This window comes from Miniopterus schreibersii (genome assembly GCF_964146895.1).
Source record: "Miniopterus schreibersii genome assembly, chromosome: 15".
NCBI classification, from domain to species: Eukaryota; Metazoa; Chordata; class Mammalia; order Chiroptera; family Miniopteridae; genus Miniopterus; species Miniopterus schreibersii.
In genome coordinates, this window is record NC_138115.1 from 51,232,091 (window position 1) to 51,256,003 (window position 23,913).

Sequence of the window (23,913 nt, forward strand, 5' to 3'; positions counted from 1 at the left end):
CTGCTTTTATTTTAGCAGTGACAGGAACTGGGGATGATTGTGTAGGAAAGCTAAACCTTACCACCTGCCTAATTATACAGTTATTTTAATCTACTGAGAAACAGTCCTTTCAGTAGAAAAGGATTGCTCAGCCTGAGTGGGATATCCAGCTGTCCTGTGGTGCCAGTAATCCTGGGTAAACCGTGTGCTCTGAGACCAGTCGCCGCCCCGATTGCTCACCTTGAATAGTGTGTGGTCTTCTATTAACAAACTCAAGAGTGCAGTGTGGTGTTAGAGCAATGCTCACGGACACTCTAGTATTGAGGTCTCTAGTCAAAGAGGTCATTAGGTTGGCCTGGAAAAAGAAATTAGCACCACATTGATTGTAATAATAATGCTGCTTTCTGATTATATGATCCATTTTGTTCTTGGTACAGGGTTAGTGTTCCCAGCTTTATATAATTAGAAACTAACTGATTTTTCTGTTACAAAAAATACTGTACAGTCATCATATAAACTACCTAAAGTTTATGGCTTAAAACACTTATTATATTGTTCTCTGGACTGGGCAGTTTTTACATAGGGTTTTATCATTTTGTTGCAGTCAGATTTTGGTAGGAGCTGCAGTCCTCTGAAGTCTCGGCTGGGCTAGGCATGGCATCCAAGATGGCTCACTTGCACAGCAGGGACTGCTTGCTGGAGTGTCGCCTTGTGGCTGCTCCTCGTAGCTTGGGCTTTTCACAGCATGGCAGGTGGATTCTGAGAGGGAACCTTCCAAGAACATGTATTCCGAGAGGCAAGAGGCAGAAGCTGCTAGACTAGTCAAGGGCTGCGCCTAGAACCTAGCCTCACTCACTGCGGTCATGTTTGATTGGCCAGAGCAGTCTCAGGCCTGCCTGGATTCAGGTGTATGAGAAATGGACTCACCTTATACCAGAGGAGTGTCAAGGTCACATTTTTGCAGAAGAGCACTTGGAGTAAGAGATATCATAGTTATCTTTGGAAAATACCATCTGTTAGAAACTCTTGATTAAAAAAATAACTGTATAGTGCCTTAAAAGGCTATATTAGTGTATTCTTTAATAGATATTGTATATATGTGTGTGTGTATGTTACATAAATATTGTGTCTGTGTATGTACATTTATATTGTATATATGTATTCATATGTACATATACACATATATGTGATATTTCAGTATCAACATACAGTATACAGTTGACTCTTGAACAACACAGGGGTTAGGGGTGCCAATGCCCAGCACAGTCAAAAATCCATGTATAGCTTTTGACTCCTCCAAAACTTAGTTGTCCCTTGGTATCCTCAGGGTTTGGTTCCAGGACTTTTTATGGATACCAGAATCTGCAGATGCTCAAGTTTCCTATATAAAATAGCATAGACCAATGCATACAGTTGGCTCGCTGCATCCATAGACTACCAGTCAGGGATTGAAAACAGTGTAGGTATTTAATATTGAAAAAAATACATGTATAGACTTGCCAAGTTTAAACCCATGTTGTTCAAGGGTCAAATATACTTGGCTTAACAAAAAGCACAGCCTTTTAATTAATGTTCACGAATCTCAAAACCATCTGGCAGTTGAACTACATTTCCCCTGCTGATTTGTGTTATCATTGTCTATGAAACTGTTTTACATCTTCTCTATTCTCAAACCTCTAGCACTGGCTCCCACTCCACTCACTCTCAGCTGATATTCGTGCTTTTTATTTCCTTGAGACTAAGGAAACCAGAGGGAAAATACAGTTCTGTCCTCACATCTCCCAGCTACTTGTGGCATTAGTCATATTCTATACCTTTCCTCTTTGTGACAAAGTGCAGGGTATCCAGCCTAAGGGAAACCTCCCCTTTGACCTGGGACTCACCTCTTTTTGGCTCCTCCGGAATTTAACACCTGCATCATCAGATTCTCTCTCTGTTAGATCATTCCCTCAGCACACAGACAGCCTGAGACTTTATCCCTTGATCACACAACCCTGCTCTGCGACCCTTTTCTTTGCTTCCAGTTACTGAAAATTCTACAAAAGAGTCATCTATGCTCTGTCCATTTTTTCTTTCATTTTCTTTTTTTAATTTAAATATAGTTGGTACACATTATCTTAGTTTCAGGTGTACAGCATAGTGACTTGACATTTACATGCCATACCACGTGATCGCCACGTGAGGTGAAGTGACCCTGTCACCGCGCCGTCCTCACAGTGTTCTTACTGCATTCCCGTCTTTCTCTTTGTCTTCCTTTTTAATCCTCACCCGAAGGTATTGTTTCCCTTGCTTTCCAGGGGGGGAGAAACACTGTGAGGGACACATCCATTGGTTGCCTTCTGCATGCCAACCAGGGCTGGGGATGGAGCCTGCAACCGAGGTGCGTGCCCTTGGCCGGAATCAAACCCGAGACCCTTCAGTCTGCAGGCTGATGCTCTAACTGTTGAGCCACACTGGCCAGGGCTCCCCTTATTTTTCACCCATCCTCTCACCCCCTCCCTTCTGGTAACCATCCGTTTGATCTCTGTCTGAGAGTCTTGTTTTGTTTCGTTTGTTCATTTGTTTTTTTAAATTCCACGTATAAGTGATATCATGTTTGTCTTTCTTTGTCTGACTTATTTCAGTTAGCATAATATCTTGTAGGTTCATCCATCTTCTGTTCTCTCGTGAACTCACTTCATTCCAATAAAATTGCCCTTTTAGAGGTCAGTGGTGGCCACTGCAATCCCAAGTCCAGTGGCCAGTTCTCAGTCTGTATTTTATTTAGCCTCTCAGTGCACTTGACAAAGTCCTCCTTAAGACCCTCTTTTCAGTACTGCTTTTCCTCTCATCTCCCTGCTTACCCCTCCCTCAGTTTTCTCTGCTAGATACTTCTCTCTTTCCTGACCTCTAAATTTCAAATTAGCATGTCCAAATTTAATCATGTTTCCCTCTTTCAGTTGTGTTCCCAGGCCAGGAAAAAGAGTGATCTTTGACTTCGTTCACATCCCACCTCTAACCTATCAGCAGATGCTAACAACTCTGCCATGTCAAAACTCAAAGCCCTAAAATTTGTATCACCATTCTTCATCCAGTCAGTCATCATTCTATGGGTCGTTGAAGTAAATAGCCTTCTGACTGGAGCCCCTGCTTTCCTCTTTCTTCTTCATGGTTTACTCAACAGAGCACTCAGAGTGATGCTTTCAAGAATTAAGTCATATCACATCACTCTTCTGCTGTAGATTTCCAGTGGCTTCCCACCTTGCTTTGAATAAAAGCCAAAGATAGCTTACAAAGGCCTGCCTAATCTGGTCCCTGTTCCTCTCTGACTGCATCATTACCACTCTCCCCCTTGCTCACTTAGCTCCCGGTGCACTGATCTCTCTGTTCTCCATGAACACGCCAAGTCCACTTCCACATCAAGGCATTTGCTCTTGCTGATTTTTTACTCCTCTAAAACTTCCCCAGTTTTCTCAAATGCTGTTACTTTATTTCATTCATGTTTCTACGCAAAGTTCAGCTCAAAGAAGCCTTTCCCTGACCACCCTACCTGAAGGAGTACCACCTCTCATGCCCCAGCCAACCCACCCTTGGCTACCCACTGTCCCTATTCTGCTTTAATTTTTTCCCTTAGAACTTGTCATCGTCATTATTTGTTTGTTTTCCTCTTGTCTGCCTCTGCTGTGTAGAATGAAAACATCACTGGAGTAGGAACTTTTGATCACAACAAAGTGATAGCATTCAGCTAGTGCTCCATGAGTATTTGTTAACCGAGTGAACGAATAAATGCTCATGTATGTATGCAGTGGATTCTTGTGTATGGTTTGATGGGAAAATAGTAATTCTAACTTTCTATTTTAACTTTAGATAGGTAGCCCTGTTTTATCAAAACAGAATTGCCTTTACTGCTTATCTTCAAGATCCCAATTTGCCAGATGATGTGTTTGCTTAGGCTTTGTTGGTTTTAGAGCTGACAAGACTTTGTAAAGTCTGCCCTTCTGCCAGCATTGATTGTGTCCCATCAGGGTGCTTAACTTTTCTTCATATGGGGACAGAGTGCCATTGAAAGGATGTAGTTAGAGCACATGGTTCCAAGGTCATCTAGTTAAAAATAATTTCTAAGATAGACCTTTAAAAGTCTAATGCTCCACTAGATGATTTCTCAGTAGTATGCTATGATGTTTTGAACATTTTTCATAAGATCACTGCCACCTAAAAACATTAGCTGATTCTACTGGTTTGTAATTTGCTTTATAATTAATTTTATTTATAGCCACTTAAATCAAGCTTATTTTGGCAAGCCCCCTTTTAGGGGCAATCTCAGATAGAGACTTGACTAACACCATAGTATAGGTCAGTGATTTTCAACGTTTTTCACCTCATGATACACAAACTAATTGCTAAAAGTCTACGACACACCAAAAAATATATTTTTGCCTATTTGACAAAAAAATAGGTATAATTTTGATTCATTCACACTGGATAGCTATTGTGTTGGCTGTTGTCATTTTTTTATTTGACAATATAAGGGAAAAGAGGTCAGTGATCCTGTTAATAGTCAGGTATTGCATGTTTTAAAAATTCTTGCAGCACACCAGTTGAAAATCGCTAGTATAGGTTGATCTGTCTTTAAAAGCATTCTTTTTAGATAGATTATATCCCAAGCATTTTAATTATATAAAATTATGCTTCTCCACAATACAAAGAGAAACCTAAAAATTCTAAAATAAAAATGTCACTTGCAAGCAAATAGGAATTTAGTTTTAAAATCTATATTCTTAAGTATATCATTTTACTCAAGTATTTACTGTCATGGCACTTAATATTTTTTTACTTGTAAGTATAGCCACTATGACGTCAAGTTCATTAAAAGGTTCCCACTTAACTCTTATAAAAGTGACACTTTTTATTAAACTAAAATGAGTAGGAATCTGTGACACTAGGGACAGATACTGTTTATGAAAGCTAATTAAAGCTAGATGAGGCCTGGAAAACTGGAGTGAGTGTTACTCCAGAGACTTTGGCTTTATTTTGAAACCTTAGTACCTTCAAAATAGGGCAAGTGAATCTCGCTCTCCCTCCCCCAGCTTGAGTATTCCTCCTGGAAAAACCAGAGATGTTGCTGGGTGGTTGGAATCTTTGTTGTTACAGGATTGTACCTTTTGTCAGAGAAGATAGATCTAGGCTCCTGTGTAACTTTCTGTTCCTATTAAGTTTAGTAACTTTGTTTACTGGGAAATGAGTAGTCCAGATGGAGTAGAGATAAACAGTACTGTGCATAATCCAGATCAATTATAGTACTCGTTAGATGTCACTATGTAGAGGTTTTTAGACAGTACAAACTAAGGACTTTAAGATTCTTAAATAAACTTCTCTTTACAGTGCTTTTTTTAGAGGGTTAGAGAAATGAGCACTTTTCATAGTTTAACTATTTCTCTTTCTTTTTTCATTCCCTTTCCACGTCCCTTTTTTATTTCATCCAACACCAAAAATGCTCTTTCAGAAACACAAAGTAGATCTTTTCTACAAACTACGCCATGTGATGAATGAACTTATTGACCTTCGAAGGCAGCTGCTGTCTGGTCACCTGACTCAGGATCAGGTGCGGGAAGTTAAGCGGCACATCACCGTGCGACTGGACTGGGGGAATGAGTAAGTATGACTGACATTTGAGCATCTCTCAGTTTTATTTACAAGAACTCAGTCCTCATGGAGTTTGTACTTGATCAAAGCTTCTCTTTAGTGATTAAAAGTTATTATTATATTCTCTACTAAGCTTTAATCATTTTTAGTATGAGTTTCTTTTAGTATAGCAAAGGACACTCACTGGTTCTACTCACTGAAATTCTCTCAGCCTCCGTTTTCACTTCTGAAAAGTCAGATTGGACAGCATTACCTACTGAGGTCTCTTCCAGCTCAAATTCCTTGATTATAGACCTCAGTAATCAGAATATGCTTTCGTTTTATCTTTTTGTACCTTTTTAAAAATGTGCATTTGGTGTTCTTTACATTTTATAGTGAATCCAAATAAGCATTTCACTCTAGCCAGTTTGTCTCAGTGGTTAAAGCGTTGGCCCGTGGACTGAAGGGTCTTGGGTTCGATTCCGGTCAAGGGCACTAACTCGGGTACAGACTCCATCCCTGGCCCCAGTCGGGGTGTGTGCGGGAGGCAACCAGTCGATGCATCTCTCTCACATGATGTTTCTCTCTATCTCTCTCTTTCCCTTTTACTCTCTCTGGAAAGCAACGGAAAAAAATATCCTTGGGCGAGGATTAAGAAAAAAATTACTATAAATTTGAATTTCTACATCTCTACTTCAGAATATTCGTAACTAATTTTCATTCAACTATAGTCTTGCATTTATGGGTGTGGTTATTTGCTCTAGCCGTACAAGTACAATCCTAAGACTTTGGTATGGGAAGCTAGAGTAAAGAGCATTCAAATTTTATTTCTCCCTAGACTTAGTAACATATAATCCTCAAGGTACTTCTGTCTCATTCTCTTAAAATCAGGCCCATTGAACTTTGAAGTGACCAGGTTGCTTTCTATTTACAATATACATATACCTTGATATTTATATATCAAGATAAGCTACAGATCCTATTGGAGTAATGATAATGAGATTCATGGTCAGTTAGAAAATCAAAAGGACCTGAAGGCAGAGATTAAAAAAAAAGAAGAAAAAAAAAGGAAAGAAAACATATACATATACCTTAAGTATATTAGTACAAGTCTTTAGTTCCTCTCACTCTCAAGACATCACTGAAATGATAGAAAATAAAAAGAATGAGGGGGGACCAGCAATAAATGAGATATAGAAAGTGGAAAGTAGTTGGAGGATTAGTGATAGAGGAAGCCCAGTATATGTGGGGAAATTTTAGCTAATGAAGGAGCTGCTCCTCTGTAGCTCCCAGAATCATGGAGGGTAGGAGTGTGCCTTTGAGCTTAAAAAAGGGAGATTGCTTAAAAGTATGTAAAAGGAATAACCCACCACCAGGAGAGAATGCCTGGCAGCCGGGTGTTTCCCCTTCAGACTAACAAATACGAAGACCAACTGCCTGGGAGGAAACTGGACAACAAGAATGTGAACTGGGACCTTATTTTAGAGCCTTCCATGTTGTGGCATTTAAGGGTTTCAAAATGTAATGACCAAAGCCCTTCCACTGAGCAGAAAGAGAAACTTGCTGGTCATCCACCCATGTACAGAAAACTCCCCACACTTTTTCTAATGCCTTTTAAATCTGAATGGACAATCGAGTATTATCAAATATTTGAAGAAATCCTTCCATAAGGAAGAGACAGAAACCAGAATAAACAAAATACCTTGCCCTAAAGGAAATTACCTGGCCCCAGAGAGAATGAGAGATTGGTAAAGAACTTTTAAAAAAAATCTCTGAGCGCAGTGGGGCGGGGCTCAGCGGTTGAGCATTGACCTAGGATCCAGGAGATTGAGGTTCAATTCCCAGTTGGGGCACATGCCCGGGTTGCGGGCCGTATGTTAGCTCATGATGAAACACATGCTGATGATAATTATGGCAGCAGCAGCAGTTCAGTGCCGGGCAGTGTGCTGAGTGCTTTGCGTGCGTTAATCCTTACAGCAGCCTGTGATGATAGGTAAGACAGTGTCTCGGTGGAAGAGCCAAGATACAAACCAGGCAATATAACCTCAGAGCCCATGCTCCTAACTGCTTTGCTGCACTGCCTCCCTTTGCTGTGAAGATAGAAAATAGACTAAGCTGACCATTCCCTGCACTTACTGTTCATTATTCTTAAACCATGGAAAAAACCAGCTAGGAACCTTTTCTCAGAGGGAGGTTTGCGGTGAGCACGTGTTGCTCCTCACTGTGCAGCATCTCTGCCTTCTCCCCATGAGGACAGTCTTCCAGGTTAGCTTTTGAAAAGTACTCTTCCTCCATTGAAGTCAATCTTAGCGGGAGGAACTTGACTTCTATTTTATCAGATCACCCATTAATCATTCTCTTATTTCCTCATGAAATCAAGAAATTAAAAGGTGCTGTGCTCTAGTCACTTCTAGGAGAGGGAAAACACTGCTCTCAGGGGAGAATTAGCCTGATGAATGCCAACATTTGCATAAAGCTGAAACTGCTGTATTTTCTTGTATTTAGCACCACTGGTATGGTGTATAAAAGGTTTGTGAGGTGAGTGGATGGTTATGTGGGTGGATAGTTGAATGGGCAAGCAAGGTAAGAGTGTCATAGTGCTAATAAGATAGAGTTTGCATGGATATCAGCTTCTAGACAGCCCATCACCGCATGGTGCACTGACACAGAGCACATACACTGAGTCCCAGCCCTACTGAGTTAGATCCATCTGCATTTTTTCTCAAGATATTATATTGAAAACCTCTATTTTGATTGAGTTTTTTGCATAGTCTTTTTGTTACTTAATTCTGATATTTAGACTATTGAATATTTTGTGACCTGTAGTGGTTAAAGAATATGTATGAAATTTTGTCTCATTTTTGTATATAAAAAGGTTTCAATAGCATGATTACAGAAATTTTGGAAAATGTTTTAAAAGATCACTTGTAAAATGAACATGTGTACCTACTGTTGTAAGCAGTTTCAGGGGCCACAGCTCCACTGGACTCTAGGCTTAGAGCTGTTTTTCTTAGAGAGGGAGAAAGCTACCATTTATTTACTATAAATTATGTACCATGTTTGAACCCAAGAGTTCTGACTGGGTCCAGAGTTATTCACTGTCTCATACTGCCTCCCAACTGATCATTAATCACCCTTCTTCCTTTCTGCTCAAGTTATACCAGATCTTCTAAGTATTGTATTTTTTCATAGTAGTGCTCCTTGGTTGAACTTCTGTCTAAAGTTTCTTAAGATATTGGCTAATATGTGGTGATTTCTTTGTTATAACCCAACGTCAGTTTTAATTAAATCGAAAATGAGATAAAATTCAGCCAAAACATACATTTTTTTGAGTTTACTATCTTTAGCAGGTAATTTTTTATGTGTTTGACTTTAAATTACATATCTACTTGGATCCTGGATAACTTTTCATGCTAGTGGAAGTAATGCATGACTGAACCTTGAGCATACTTGTAGGATGGGGAGAAATGAAAAAATAAATGTGACTTATTAATGATCTATAAAAAAACCTATCCTTAATGAACTTAATCGATTTGTTAACAATGTGATATCAAATGAATCCCTCTTACCATCACAAGGGGAACTGCTTGATGACTAGAAGTATGTCAGACTTAACTCCCTAGCCTTACTTACTTACCTGAAGGTGAGCACGATGAAGTACTACTGGAAAGGCATGTCCCACCTGAGGCCGTGCCTGAGCCTCTGTCTGCAAGCTCCTGGCAGGTACGGGCTTTCAGGCACATAGAGGAAGATGTGTAGTCTGAGGATGCGGCATGCTGAGTGTGGTCTTTCTCTTTACTAGGCATTTGGGCCTGGACCTGGTGCCTCGGAAGGACTTTGAAGTAGTGGATTCAGACCAGATTAGTGTCTCTGATCTCTATAAAATGGTAAGACATCTAACACAGGGTAGCTTGTTCCTACACACCTCATTTTTCCTCCTTTATTTTTCCTAATTATATTATGAAATAATGTTGCTAAAATTGTTCTTTGTCTTTGTCCCAGTATAATTATTCTGATAGTATATCACACTTGCTTTTTAAATGGAATTACTTTGTAGAGTGCTGGGCTTACTGTAATGTCTATGGGGCATTTCTCTATTGATTTTGCTGGTAAACAGAGCTCCTTCAGCCTTCACTAGTTACTAAAATTCTGTCTCAAGTTGAAGCTGAAAAGATCCAATTATTGGTTAATGTAGTGATTAAACCTGGATATAATGTGTCAGTATTTCTGAGAGACATAACCTGTTAAATCCTTAGCTGTCTATTGGTTGTTATAAAAATGTATTGAATTGACTAATGACATTATATACATTTTACAGGATGATTGAGAAGTAAATAAAAGAAAGGTGCAAATTTTTAAAGTAGAACAACAGAAACTTCAGGTGACTATTAAGCTTAGACTAAGAGATTGGGTAAAACCTCACCTTAAGGAGTATATACATATTCGAGGAGTGTATGTTGGTGAGAATTGCAAGTTTTAGAAAGAATTACAAGTTTCTATTTGAGAAAATGAAACGCATTCAGTACCACTAATCATTAGGGAAATACAAATCAAAACCACAGGGAGATACCGCATGTGCAAAATGCCTGTCATCAAAAAGATGAGAGAAGTGGTGGCAGGGATGTGGAGAGAAGAGAACTCTTGTACACTGTTGGTGGGAATGTAAATTTGTACAACCACTATGAACAACTGTATGGAGATTCCTCAAAAAATCAAAAATATAACTACCATCCAACCCAGCAATCCCACTTCTAGATGTGTATCCAAAAGAATTGAAATTAGGATCTCAACGAGATAGCTGCACTCCCATGTTCACTGCAGCATATTCACAGCAGCCAATACATAGAAACAACTCAAATGTCCATTGATGAACGACTAAAGAAAACGTATGTATGTATGTACAATGGAATACTATTGAGTGATAAGAAAGAAGGATATCCTGTCATTTGTGACAACATGGATGAACCTTAAGAGTACTACACTAAGTAAGTCAGGCAGAGAGTGACACATACTTTATGAGCTAATATGTAGACTCTAAAAAAGCTGAATTCATAGAAACAGAGCAGAATTGTGATTGTCAGGAGCTGGGGCGGGGGGAATGTTGGTCAAAGGGTACAAACTTCTACACTAAGGATTAAGTTATGGAGATCTAATGTACAACATGGTGATGGTAGTTAACTATAGTGTATTATTACTTGAAAGGAGGGGGTCAGTGGGGGAGAAAGGGGACATCTGTAATACTTTAAACAATAAAGACATTTTTAAAAAAGGAATAGAGCTTAAATCTCACAACAGCAACAAGGTAATTACGTTAAATGAAGGATATATTAACTTATTTCACAATATATATGTGTATCAAATCATCACATTGTACACATTAAGTTTATATAATAGTATATGTCAATTATATCTCATACAGCAAGAAAAAACACTTTCCCAGAACATAGATATTAGTCTCCAGATTGAAAGGATTGAAGACGTATTTAAGACTTGCAAAATTTCAGCTCACAAAGCTGAAAGCTTCCTGAGAGAAAAATAGGTCACCTACTAAGGACTTGTTGTAAGAATAGCATTTGTCTTCCTAAAAGCAACATTGAAAACTAGCAATAATGAAAAATTGCCTTTAAAATTCTGGGGGGAAAAAATTCAACCTAGAATTTTACATTTACTGAGACATATTACCAGTCAAGTGGGAGAATAGCCTAAAGAAAATTTGGGTCACTTGAAAGTCTCAAAAAAGCCCTCTTTCTTTAAAAACCTTTTTCAGGAAACTACTGAAGGATTATTTATTTAACATAAGGGAGGAAACCAAAAGCTGCTGTTATGTGCCATCCAGGAAAGGAATTCTGACTCAGTTGAGAGGTGCAGAGAATTCTCAGGTTACCATCAGAGGGAAGTCCCAGGATGACAGTTGTGCAATAGGCGTAGAGAGTAACTGGTCCCAGTAAAAGCAGAAAGGCGGCAGGGGGGATAGCTCCAGGTGAAACACCACTTCATAGAGTACTTGGTAGTTTTTACCATGTGGAGAATGCTGTTGAAAGGTATTTTGTAGAGCTATTGGAGGGCATAGGAAAAGGCCCTGTAGTTTAAATAAAACTAAGTTATCTCTATACAAAAGCAGAAAACAATAGAAGAAAGGAAGTGTGATTGAAGTGTACTACACGGGTGAGCAGTGGACAATATTTAAATGTTACAATATTTTTGACCGAAACTTGTAAGATATTAAGCATAGGGTTGAAGTGAAATAGATATAAACAAATGTGATAATCCTCAGCTTCCATAATAAGAGGCCAATAGAGAGGTCTAAAATTGAATAAAGAGAGAACGCTGTAAGTATGACATATAGAAACATTTGATAAATTTTAGGAAGAAACACAGTAAATAGTTGAAAGTACTTACTTTGGGGGCACAGGACAGGGTGAACAGAAGGCTGATAATTTTATTGCAAGCTTTTTAAGGCTATTTAACTTTGAAAACTATATGTGTATATTACTTGTAATAAATTAAAATGTTAATTTAAAATGTCTTCTCAAAAAGGCCTAAGGTACAAGTTCCTTTTTTTAAATTTATTTCATTTTATGCTGACTTTTCTGTCTTTTTATCCCATGTATTTGCTGCTTTTTGACATAAAGAATTAGATATGATAAAGAAAAACAGATTCAGAGAATCCATTCCATATTGAAAACCACTTAATTTTATGTTAAATTACATATAGTAAATGCACAGTAAGTGTTTTGGTTAAATCTTAAACTTATCAACAAGGTTCAGAGGAATAACCTTTCAGAACCTTTCTGTATTAACATTGAAATTTATTACTGGAGATTATGAAAGACTCAATATGGAACTTTCTGATTATAGTAATACTCCTTGCCACATATTTTACAAGAAAACCTTTATAAATACGATTATACCATAAGTTGACATTTAGAGCATTTTGTTTCTCATAAAAAATTCAAGCCCCTACACAAATGTTGAATGATAATGACTACTAAAAATCTCTTTAAATACACAGATGGATTTTCTATATGACAAGAACCAAAGGAAGCCCTAATGCTCCTCAGTCCTTGCTTTCACATAATAGCAAGTCTAAATCCACTTTCAATGGTAGAGAATTGGTGCTGCCTAAACTAGAAAGCATTTCACAGGGCAACAATGAAGTATTTGGTTTAATTTTAATTAGCTATGCCTTTTTGGGAAAAGTGAGCACTTGAAGATTATATGAGTGCTTCTAAATTGTGGGAAGACCTAACAATATTCACATTATAGCCTCCTGCTGCATTGGTATCCTTCCACATTAGCATGTATTGGGAACTGTGTGTTTGTTTTCTTCTAGTGCTAATTTATATTTTTAGTAGATCAGTGTTTATACTCCAATTCTGGACTTAAATCAGTTGATTGCATTATTTACTAACAATCAGGCATCATTGGTAATCCTGACTGGATGTCTTATATTTCCTTGTAAAACGCAGTTCTCAGCATATACAGGGAATTATATGTGTTATTCACTTGAATAGCTACACAGTTGTTTTTCCCCCATATTGGTAGACTTTTATAGACTAAATGGACCAAGACTGACAAAGGGCTGACAGTGACTTTTCTATGAGGGGAAATTTGGACTGAAGCAGTAAAGTAGTCCGTGCACTTAAAATTAATTTACATTTTTTATGTACCTTGTTAGGTACTTAGGATTTCAAGATGATTAAGGCAGGTGTTTTGCTCCCCAAGAGGACAAAGTCTAGGGCTAGGTAGCAAACACAGAAACAATAGCCAGAGCTGTAATACAGGTGATGTGGCTCTGGAGAGGAAAGTGTGGGCTGGCCAGCCAAAGTGCCCCACAGCAGGGCAGAGGATTTCCATGACAGCGCCGTGAAAGATGCTCCAAAATGCCAGTCCCTGTGCCTTTCTCTGGCCACCCATGTGGTGTGCTTTTAGACTAGGCTGAAAAGGTCTCCCAGATTTGATGCCTCTGAACTCTAGAATGACATTTGTCATTGTCAACACAAATGTTTTACACCGAAAGTAGCTGTAAACTTCCACATAAAATTATAATTAAACATATATATTTAATATCAGTAGTCGTTTTTAAGTTAGTAAATCCGCTTCAGAAGAATGACTTAGTGCAGCCCCCAAATGTAAAATAAAACGGTGGAAGGCATTTTAGGCTAGTAACCTTCCCAGTGGGATATGGGTCAGTAAACCAAAGAAAACTTGATCCTTTTTTTTGAAAACCTGATTTTTAAAAAGCTTTTTTTGTAGCTTTTTTCCACACATTTGTAGGTGAACTTTTCTTTTGTACACACACACATTCTGTGTGATGACTTCCCCAGCTGGTGGAGGCCTCTTTTTATTATACAGTTGTCCCTTAATATCCACAGGGAATTGTTCCCAGGATCCTCTGCAAATACCAAAATCTGTGGCTGCTCAAGTCCCTTATATAAAATGGCCAAGTATTTGCATACAGGGTGTGCCTACACCTTGCTCCGTTCCCACGGATTCACTATAATGCTTGGCACGTGCCAGATTCAGTTTTTGCATTTTGGAGTTTTCTGGGATTTCCCCCCACCCTGAATATCGCAATTTGTGGTTAGTTGAATCCATGAATGAGAAACCCGCAGATGCAGAGGGCCAGCTGTATTTAGTGTGTCATGGGAACATGTAGGCCCATGAATGATTATTAATAGTCAATAATAATTTGCTAATTTAATAATGCACATGCATATTTAATAATTAGCAAATACAGCTTGTGAGATGCATTTAAATTAATTTTTAATTGTACTTCAGTTTTATTTAGGGTTAAATGTGTGTATTTGGAAAAGAAATGAAACTATTCTACTCAGCAACCATTCTTTATACCCATATGATGTGGAACAGTTAACCCAGTGAGTGTTGTCTCACACCTCTAGGGCCTGAAAGGGAACAGGATAGAAACTCACTGTTGAGTTTACCAAAACCAGGGGCCTTATGTTTGTGAGGCCATCATTTTTTCTGGCAAGCGTTACTTCTAAATGTGACTGACTTTTCTATAATAACTAATTATAAAGAAGAATACCAGTAATAAGAAGAATACTAATTATAGATAACAATGATCAGCCACTTACAAATACAGGTACTATGCTGACTTAATCTGCACAAAATCCTGTGATGTTTAGCACAAAATGTTAATCTCAGTTTACAAATGAGGAAACACAAGTGTGAGTCAAGATTGAAAACTAGGTGTCCTGACTTAGGTCCCTAACTACTGTGTCATGCTGTTTCCATTATGAAATTTGAGTCTCGTAATACCCCTGTGAGGAAGACAATAAAAGCTTTTATCTTATTTTTACAGTTGAGAAAAATATCTCTTGGAGAGAGTAAGCGATTTCTCTGAAGTTTCACAGCCTAGTTGTGTGTGGCTGGGATTGAAATCTGCTGCTTCTAGCTTCAGCCAGCAGCAAAGGAACAGCATGGAGAGATGTTTGGGAGGGAGCTCCTTTTGGTTCAAGGCTGCACCTCCTCCAGTGTGGAGAGTCTGGAAAAGGTGGATTACCTAGGCCAGGGCGTGGTACAGACAGTGTGTGCGGAGGACGGTGCTAAAGCAGAAATCCAGTAGCAAGTACCAACTGTGACTTGGCTGGTACTCTGAGCTGGAGAGGCTTGGGTTTGAATCCAGACTTTGCCTCCTTGCTATATGAACTTCAGCAAATCACTTCCTTGTACTAAGCCTTAGTTGTCTCCATCAAATATGAGTAACATTTATCTAACAAAGTTATCAGAATTGAATGAGATTATATATATAAAAGAAATAACAAAATGCCTAGCATATAGAAAGAAGATGCTTAATAGAAATTTCCTTCCCAGTTGAGTGAATTTTTCTTTCTTTCTCTCCACAGCATTTATCTAGCCGGCAGAGTGTACAGCAAAGCACATCCCAGGTAAGCAGCTTAACCAGGCGCCCCAGTTTTGCCCCTCAACTCTTTCTTCTAAGAGATCACAACACAGGGATGCACCAGAAAATGACATACCACTGAGTTTTTGATAGTGTGGTGCCTTTCATCTAAGGAGCCCTGACCTTTAAGCAAATCTGTCCAGTCTCCACTCCTCTGTGCAAATTTACATAAGCACAACTGAAAGAAAGGAGACAGAGACACTAACGTAAGTCAGTCTGGAAGGAAATAAAAATGTCATTTAGAATGATAACTATTACCACCCAACAGTGTAAATCAAGTGGAGCAGGGTCATGGCAGGATGCCCAAGAAATGACTTTGAAAATGGTTCCCTGGAGAACTGAGATGTCTGTGATCTGATGGAGACTGAGAGTTAACTCATAAATTGGAATTACTGTTCCTTTATCTCCGTCACTCTGTTTACTTCTCCCAGCTGCATATTTGCTGATCTCAAACCAACCATATTGACACAGCACCAAAACACCTCCAGTCTCTCTCTCAGTACGAGGAGAGTGAGTCATTTCATTTTCATTTTATTTATGATTAATATAATGAATAACTAAACTAGAAATCACTGTTTTTTGCCTTTCTCGTTAGGTAGATACAATGCGCCCACGTCATGGGGAAGCCTGTCGGATGCCAGTGCCACATCACTTCTTCCTCAGCCTGAAGAGTTTTACCTACAACACCATTGGGGAAGATGCCGATGTCTTCTTTTCCTTATATGATATGAGAGAAGGCAAGCAGATCAGGTAAACACTGCTCGAAGTTCTGATGAGGTTTAATCAATAAACGTTCCTTTCATTAGGATTTGTGTAGTTGTATAAACCCTCAAAAATTTTAGATCATTGAGCTGATATTACTAGATAATTTTGCTTTTATTATGATTGGGTATTATATTGATCATATATTACTTTCTCAAAGCAGTTGACAGAAGTCATGAAGGTTAGGGATGTATTAAATCAGGTACACAGAGTATTGATACAGAGCCATCAATTCAGCTGTTTCTTCTCAAGAGAACCCCTTGAGTGACTGTCTTCCCAATCAAACGTTTCTAGTCTAGTCTCCAGCCCAGTGGTGCTAGTCTAGTGTTCAGTGTTGCCAGCACACTCACCTCTGAGCCAGAGAACATATGTGAGCAGAGGGAGCAGGCTAAAAAGATCAGGTGTTCCTCTACTTTGTCATCTTGCTGATTCACAGGGAAACCTAGCAGTAGAAGCGCTAAAGTGAATGACAGATTGCAGACTGCATAGGGCACCATGATGTGTCTTGACTGATGACTATCAGATGATCTGCAGAGGGGAGAAGCAGCAGCTGGCAGGGCCTTGGGAGCTCTGTTTTTTTGTGATGTTTCATTATTCTGAAAAGAATGATAACTAGCCTTGAAATCCCAATCTCTGATTAAGACCTCTCCCCTGAGCTTCAGGTCCTTATTTCCCTTTTCCTACCAGACCTCTGCCGTTGGATGTCCCCCAGACATTTCTGCCTCAACATACCAAAACTGAATTCATTTTCTTTCTTCACAGATACACTTCCTCCTGTGTTCCTTAAATCAGAGGCATTGAAAGGCATTATCATTTGCTCCGAGATCCATGTCAGCATCTTAGAAATCCTTGTAGGCTCCTCCCTCTCTATCTTTTTCTTGTCACTGTTAATCACTGTATTCTCTCAACTTCTGTCTCCCAAATATCAATCAAATCACTGACCCCGCTCTATCCCCACTGTCATGCCAGGTCCTTCACATTTCTCCCCAAACACAGACTCCCTGAATCTACCGTCTTCCTACCCTGTGTTTTTCTTCACACTGCCACCTTACTTCTCATTGAAAAATGCAGACTGTTGTGTCAGCTCCCACTTAACCTAAAGCTCTTGTTATTTGGTGTAGCATAAAATGCCCAACATAATGTAAATCTGCCTGTTTCTCTGACCTTATTTCATGCATCCTGTTTCACTCCCGATGACTGACTTGGCTTTCCCTAAACATGCCTTACTCTTCCGTGCTTCCCTACCCTTGGTGGCTTGGTAAACTCCTCTCCATTCTTTAAAACTCAATTTTATGAAGTCTTCCTAAATGTTTATGGGTGAAATCTGACCCTGGGACTTCATTGTGCCCATGAAGACACCGTGTGCCTAGCTTTACCACATTACCAGATACTATATTGTAATCGTGCACGTGCACCTAAGTTCCCCCACTGGAATGGGAGCCACCTTTGCCTATTTTTAATTGGATTATTTGTTTATCTTTTTGTTGAGTTATATAAGTTCTTTTTATCTTTTGGATACTAGACCCTTATCAGCTATTATGATTTACAAATATTTTTCCCATTCTGTAGGGTTTTTTTCTCTTTCTTGATAATGTCCCTTGATGTACAACAGCTCTTACTTTTGATGAAGCCCAATGTTTCCATTTTTTTTCTGTCATTGCTTTTGGTATCATAGGCACATTTTAAAAAGTGTGTACATATGCTATGAACAATTTGATACCAGTAAACTTGTACTCACACATGTAAGAATGTTTTTTGGTAATAGCAGATATCTTAAGGCAGTCTAAATGTCTATAAGTAGAGAGGTGACTAAATAAATAATAGTGCAACCTTTGAAAATGTTGAGGCACAAAGAAGTGAGGCGCTGAATTAGTTTTCTGTTGTTGCATAACAAATTGCAACAAATGTAATGGATTAAAAATGACTGATTCTTTTAGTTCACAGTTTTATAGGTTAGAAATCTTTCCAGGCATGTCTGGGTTCTCTGCTAAGGGTATCACAAGGCTGAAGCCAGAGTGTCACCTGGGCTGCATTCTAGTCTGAAAACTCTAGGGGAAAATTTGCTTCCAACCTCATTGGTTGTTGACAAGATTCAGTTTCTTACAGTTGTAGGACTGAGGTTCCCGTCAGCTGGGAGCTGCTCTCAGCTCCTAAAGGCACGTGCTTTCCTTTCTTGCATGGCCCCCTCCATCTTTAGGCTAGTGACAGTGTGTGAATCCTTCCCATGCTTAGAATCTCTGACTTCCTTTTTTGCAACTAGTGGGGAAAAATTTGGCACTTTTAAAGGACTCATGGGATTAGGTCAGGCTCACCCAGATAATCTCGTTTTATAGTTGGTTGTGTCATAGATTGTAACCTAATCATGGGAATAAAAGCCCATTTACAGTCCGGGGCTTATGCAGCCCTGGAATTAGGGGGAAAGTTTAGGGGACAACCTTAGAATTCTGCCTAAAACAGGGACTACTTCTCCGTAAACACATTTTATATATAAAAGAAAGTTAATGAAATACTGCTCACTGCTTACAACCATGTGCATAGTATGACTTGTATTTGGGGGGAAACTGCATGTGCATGTCATGTATGTGTGTTGTAATCTTCAGTAACTTTTCAAAAGACTAGAATTTTTGAAACGAACCTTTGAACTGACAGATATTTGAAGTTTTGGTAGTAATTTCTCAAAGTAGCTGGCAACTGTCTTAAGGAAAAGACAATTACAGCGAATTATATGAAAAAAATAACACCAAAATTTTTCATTTATACTTCTCCCCTTCTTTAAAAAAAGGGGACAAGCATCTGCTTTGCTTTTCAGTGGTGATGGGGTAAGAGAAGAACAAAATGTATAAATGGCCAGAATTTAAAATGTCTTTTCTTTGTTTTCTTAATATCATGGATTCCCCTTCTATAAGGAACTCATTACCTTTGTTTAAAAATATTTTTCTATATACACATCTGTTGTGATTGTTAACCATAATCTTAATATACTTAATAATTATCATATAATTACCTCCTCAAATGGTACACACAGTTGTCTTCTGGAATAGAATGTGCTCTCTGTATTTGGTTCTGTATGGACACTCATCTTCTCTATTCTGTGCATTCCCTTATTCACAGAGGAGGAGGACTGTGTAGCTAACATTTTCTCTAGAGCACTGGTGTGCCTGTTAATATGCTGGGTTCACTTGCTGGCCCTTACAAATTTAGCAGAGTACTCTAAAGCCTCAGGCGCCAGTGATTGATGTCATCACTTAACTAGCTTTCCCCAAGGAGTCTTCTCTATGCTGTTTTTTTGTTTTGTTTTTTTTGATTAGGCCTTAGGAATGCTAAGTTGCCCTCAAAAACTTAACCACTCTTGATTACCACATGAGAACACTTATGTTAGCCATCTTTTCACAGATGCTGTGCAAAACAAGCGAAAAAACTTCATTTCTTATTCTCCTGGTGTTTACTCAGCATTCAAAATACCCTTGTGTAGAATAAACTTTTCCTTGAGGATCAGCTGCTTCTGTAATTGAAGTAGAGGGTTCTGGCCGAGAGTCAAGCATTCTACCCAAGTGAGATAATCTGCCTCTGTGAAAACCTCAGGTGCCCCTGGAGAGATATTTTCTTTTAAAATGATGGGTGAGAACATTGTTTATTAAGTCAAACAGTTTTGCCATGCAAAAGAGGTCATATCTTACAATGCATTGGAGCTCATCTGCAGGAGCTCAGGCAGCTGGTGGTGGTTCTGCAGTTCAGTCCTTCCACTCAGGCCCATGATATGGTCTAGCCTGTACTAACTTGGCCTGGGACATAGACTCCAGCCTCTTTCCCAACAGTCCCCCAAGGATTTTCTGAGTGCCAGCAGGAATAAGAGGAGCTAGAACCCTGGTTCTGGTATCTGTTGACCCTTGAACAAAACGAATTTGAACTATGTGGATCCTTTTATATGTTGATTTTTTTCAATAAATATACAGTTGGCCCCTCCAGATCCCTGGGTTTCACATCTGTAGATTCAACTAACCATGGATCAAAAACAGTATTTTTGGCCGTGGCTGGTGTGGCTCAGTTGGTTGGAGTGTCATCCCTTACACCAAAAGGTGGCAGGTTCAATTCCCAGTCAGGGCACATACCCAGGTTGTGGGTTTGATCCCCACGTTGGGGCATGTGCAGGAGGTAACTGATCAGTGTTTCTCTCTCTCTCTCTCTCTCTCTCTCTCCCTTCCTCTCTCTAAAATTAGTTAAACAACAACAGTATTTTTGGTTCACAGTTGGGAATTTGCAGATGGGGAGGGCCAACTGTATGCATTGTTTTACACCATTTTATGTAAGGGACTTGACATCCGCAGATTTGGATATCCATGGTGGGAGAAGATTCTAGAATCACTCCTCCACAGATACAGAGAGATAGATGTAGTTAAGTTTTGGGGGAATCAGAAGTTATATGTGGATTTTGACTGTGGCCAGGGGTGGGGGGTGTCAGTGTCCCTTGTCCCCATATTGTTTAAGGGTCCATTGTATTTCATTCCGGTGGCCAAGCCAACTCAGCATGCTCCTACATATATGCCCAAAGCATTAGATCTCGTTCAGAAACATTAGCAGAAACATCTGCTGAGAGGTGGACAGAGTGAAACCTCCACTGTAGATGTGCACCTTGGCCTGCGGTTAAACCTGTGTTGTTTCTTCTGAGAATAAGGTCAGAAATGATCTCCAGGGGGCACCATCTCTCGTTACATTCTGGGCCTAGACGTCAGGCTAGAGAAACTTTTTATACAGTATCCTACAGAGTCTGGATGAAAAGGGTAGAGGAAATGATCAGGTTCTTTGAGTTCTTTGTTTACAAGAAATTTGCCTCCTGCTCTGTCTAGACCATAACACACAGTATGAAGTAGAATAGAATGAGTAATGCTTCTGACTTGAGTTGAAAAGATCCCCTGCCTGGAGAGGAGTGTGGAGGATTGAGGGCCGTCGGGTTGAAATTACAGTAGATCAGTATAATCACTTATTTATGAATCACGCTTATTTTGCACCTATTGTGTACTTCACAGTTACAGGCTCTAGAGATTTAGCATTGAGTAAGACACACAAAAACCCCTGTGCTCAGGAAGCTTACATTCTAAGGGGGAGTCAGTCAGTAAATATAACAAATAAGGAAATCGTATAGTGTATTTGGAGAGATAAATGTTATGGAATAGAAAAGTGAAGTATGAAGGAGAATTCTTGATTCTGAGTAAGGTCATCCAGGTAGGCCTTACTGAGGAAGGGAATGTACCATAGGGCTCTCATCCAGGGAGAGACCTCTTTTCCACTATCCTTTCACCCTTGGGTCTCAGAATGATGGAGCCAAGGGATGAAGTTACTGTCAACCTTCACCCTTGGTCACTTGAGGATAAATAAGGAAACCAGCTAGGAGGCCTTTGTAGTAATCCAGATGAGATATGATAGTGGCTTGGATTTGGGCTATTTTAAAGGTAAAATGGTGCTGGTTTCATTCCTGGTGTGGTGGACTGATCTCCTAACAGGCCAGTCCTCCCACAATCAACTATTAATACTGGGGAAACTTTGAGAAAGAGACCAATACAGGGTGAGTTTCCTGTTTTTGTGGTCTCAGTTCTTAAAGGATCCACTCCATCCATCCTGGTCCAACAGATATATAAATAATGGCTATAGTCTCAAAGACAGCTACTGCGGATTGCAGTCTGTTCAGACCAGCAGAGAGCATCTGCCAGGGATATGAGAGCCCAGATTGGGATATCCAGTGATCACCACTAAGGGCTTTGTTAAGGGAAAAAACTCTTTAGACGCTTGTTAAAGACAGTAAGGCAAACTTTATTCAGAACCACCACAGTGGAGTTTTACAATAGAGGAGACAGATTGGGCTCAACTATGAATACAACAAGGAAATGTGGGAATTTTTTATAGCCAAAGAGCAAGAGGGAGTTAGTGATGGAAAATTACTAAAAAGAAACATCAGGGTGAGAGGGGATTCTGGCTAGACCAGCCTAACAAGATTCTTGCTGAGGGCAGGCCAGGGTGATAAGACACTGGTGGGGGTGGGGAATTAGGAACCTGATTGATATTGAGCATGATCAGATATCGAAGGTGGGGGATTTGGGCAAAATCAACTTAGCAGGATTCTTGCTAAAATTAGACAATGCAAAGAAGGACATGGAAGTCTAAAAGTCAAGGACTTGTTGGAAAAAAAAAGTTCAGAGGAGGCTGGTTAGAGTTTGGTCAAGGAGAGAACCTCTTTTCAGCTTCCTTCTTAGAATGTCATTCTGTCTGTCATTGGGTCAGCGGGTCTTGTCCCAGCACCTGTTGTGTTCTTGATTGAGAGGATTTCTGCCCTCAGGGAAGTGCAAGTGATACATATGTAAGCAGGTAGTTTCAGGTTCTACAAATGGCTAAGGAGACTGCTTTTTAAGAGGAAATCCCACAGCCCTGAGTATTCTGTGAAGCATTTTTGAGCCAGGTGAAGAGCAGAGCTTTGGAAATTAAGCCTCAGAGGATAGCTGTCTGGAAGCCTTCAAAGGCTGTGGGGAGCCTAAGTCCTTGTTTCAGTGAGTTGACAGTAGGCCAACGGGAGAGGGGAACAGATTTTTCTGTGCAAGGAGACTTCTCTTCAGACACACACAGTCACTCCCACTTGCTCTTTTCTAAGGCCATTTACAGTCTCTTTCTTCTTGCTGCTCTTGGCAACCCTGACACCAATACAAACTAAGTTCTTTCATGACTCTAAATCTCAAATTTGCAAAGTACAACTGAAGATATCCCAGAGTAGTATATGAAAGAAAATACAAAGAGATCAAAGGAAATACAGCATTGCAGTTTCCTGTATTTCTTGTGTTTCTTTCAAAAAGCCTTATTGTTGTTAAAATATACTTTTCTGGGAGATATTTCAAATGATTTGTATTTCTCTGGAAACCAGATGCTGAGAGAAACAGCTCACTGTAAGGCCTGTGGCCTTTGTCCTTAGAGACACACTCGTAGAGGATCCCTGAGGCCTGGCTCCCTGAAATACAACTTGTAATGATTGGAAGTGTTTCTGTTAGAACCAGAGGCATTTCCTCACAAACTAAGGATTATTTCTCTGCCTTCACAAAGCATTGTAGAACATCTGCCTGGCTTTAGGTCTGGAGTTACTAGAGATCATCTCAAGACAGAGGGAGATTTTAAAAACTGAATCTTTGAATCCTCACATTGAAGTGGGAAAACACTAGGTCCTATCAGTATATCAGTCAGGGCATCAGCGTTTTCATTTGAAAGGATGGGCTATATGCTGCTGGAAAGCAAAGAATGGAGACTCATGAGAGAGAATGGAAAACTGGGCATTGGATGTGTAGGCTTGGTGTCCACGGAGCACCCTATGAGGCTGTTGTGTTGTTAGGGTAACTAGAAATGAGGCGCAAGGAAGAAAAGAAATAGCACAAATGAGAGGAAGCTCTGAGACTAGGTTGATCCTTTGCAGTGCCTGGGAGCCAGGAATGTCCACAGTTATGACTTGTTAGATAACGGTAAATTGTATAAGAGAAATGGAAATTTGGAATTTCAAGTACAAAATATATACAGCTATGAGTTTTTAAAAATCTGTTTTTTGCTAGAAAATAGTGGGGAATATTTTGTTGCAACACGACTGTATAAACTTACTTTGGCTTAATAATGATGCCTTA

General features: G+C 39.5%; 1 protein-coding gene across 1 annotated transcript in view; it reads left to right on the forward strand.

The window, feature by feature from the left end:
- The window catches only part of DOCK3 (dedicator of cytokinesis 3), a gene marked incomplete at its 5' end in the record, with an annotated part of 138,424 nt that overhangs the window by 17,953 nt on the left and 96,558 nt on the right, over positions 1–23,913 (forward strand). The window contains 4 exons of the mRNA XM_081159497.1: positions 5,462–5,610; positions 9,383–9,467; positions 15,450–15,491; positions 16,101–16,255. Coding sequence (XP_081015623.1) covers positions 5,462–5,610; positions 9,383–9,467; positions 15,450–15,491; positions 16,101–16,255 — 431 coding nt within the window. The remainder of the gene's footprint in view (positions 1–5,461; positions 5,611–9,382; positions 9,468–15,449; positions 15,492–16,100; positions 16,256–23,913) is intronic.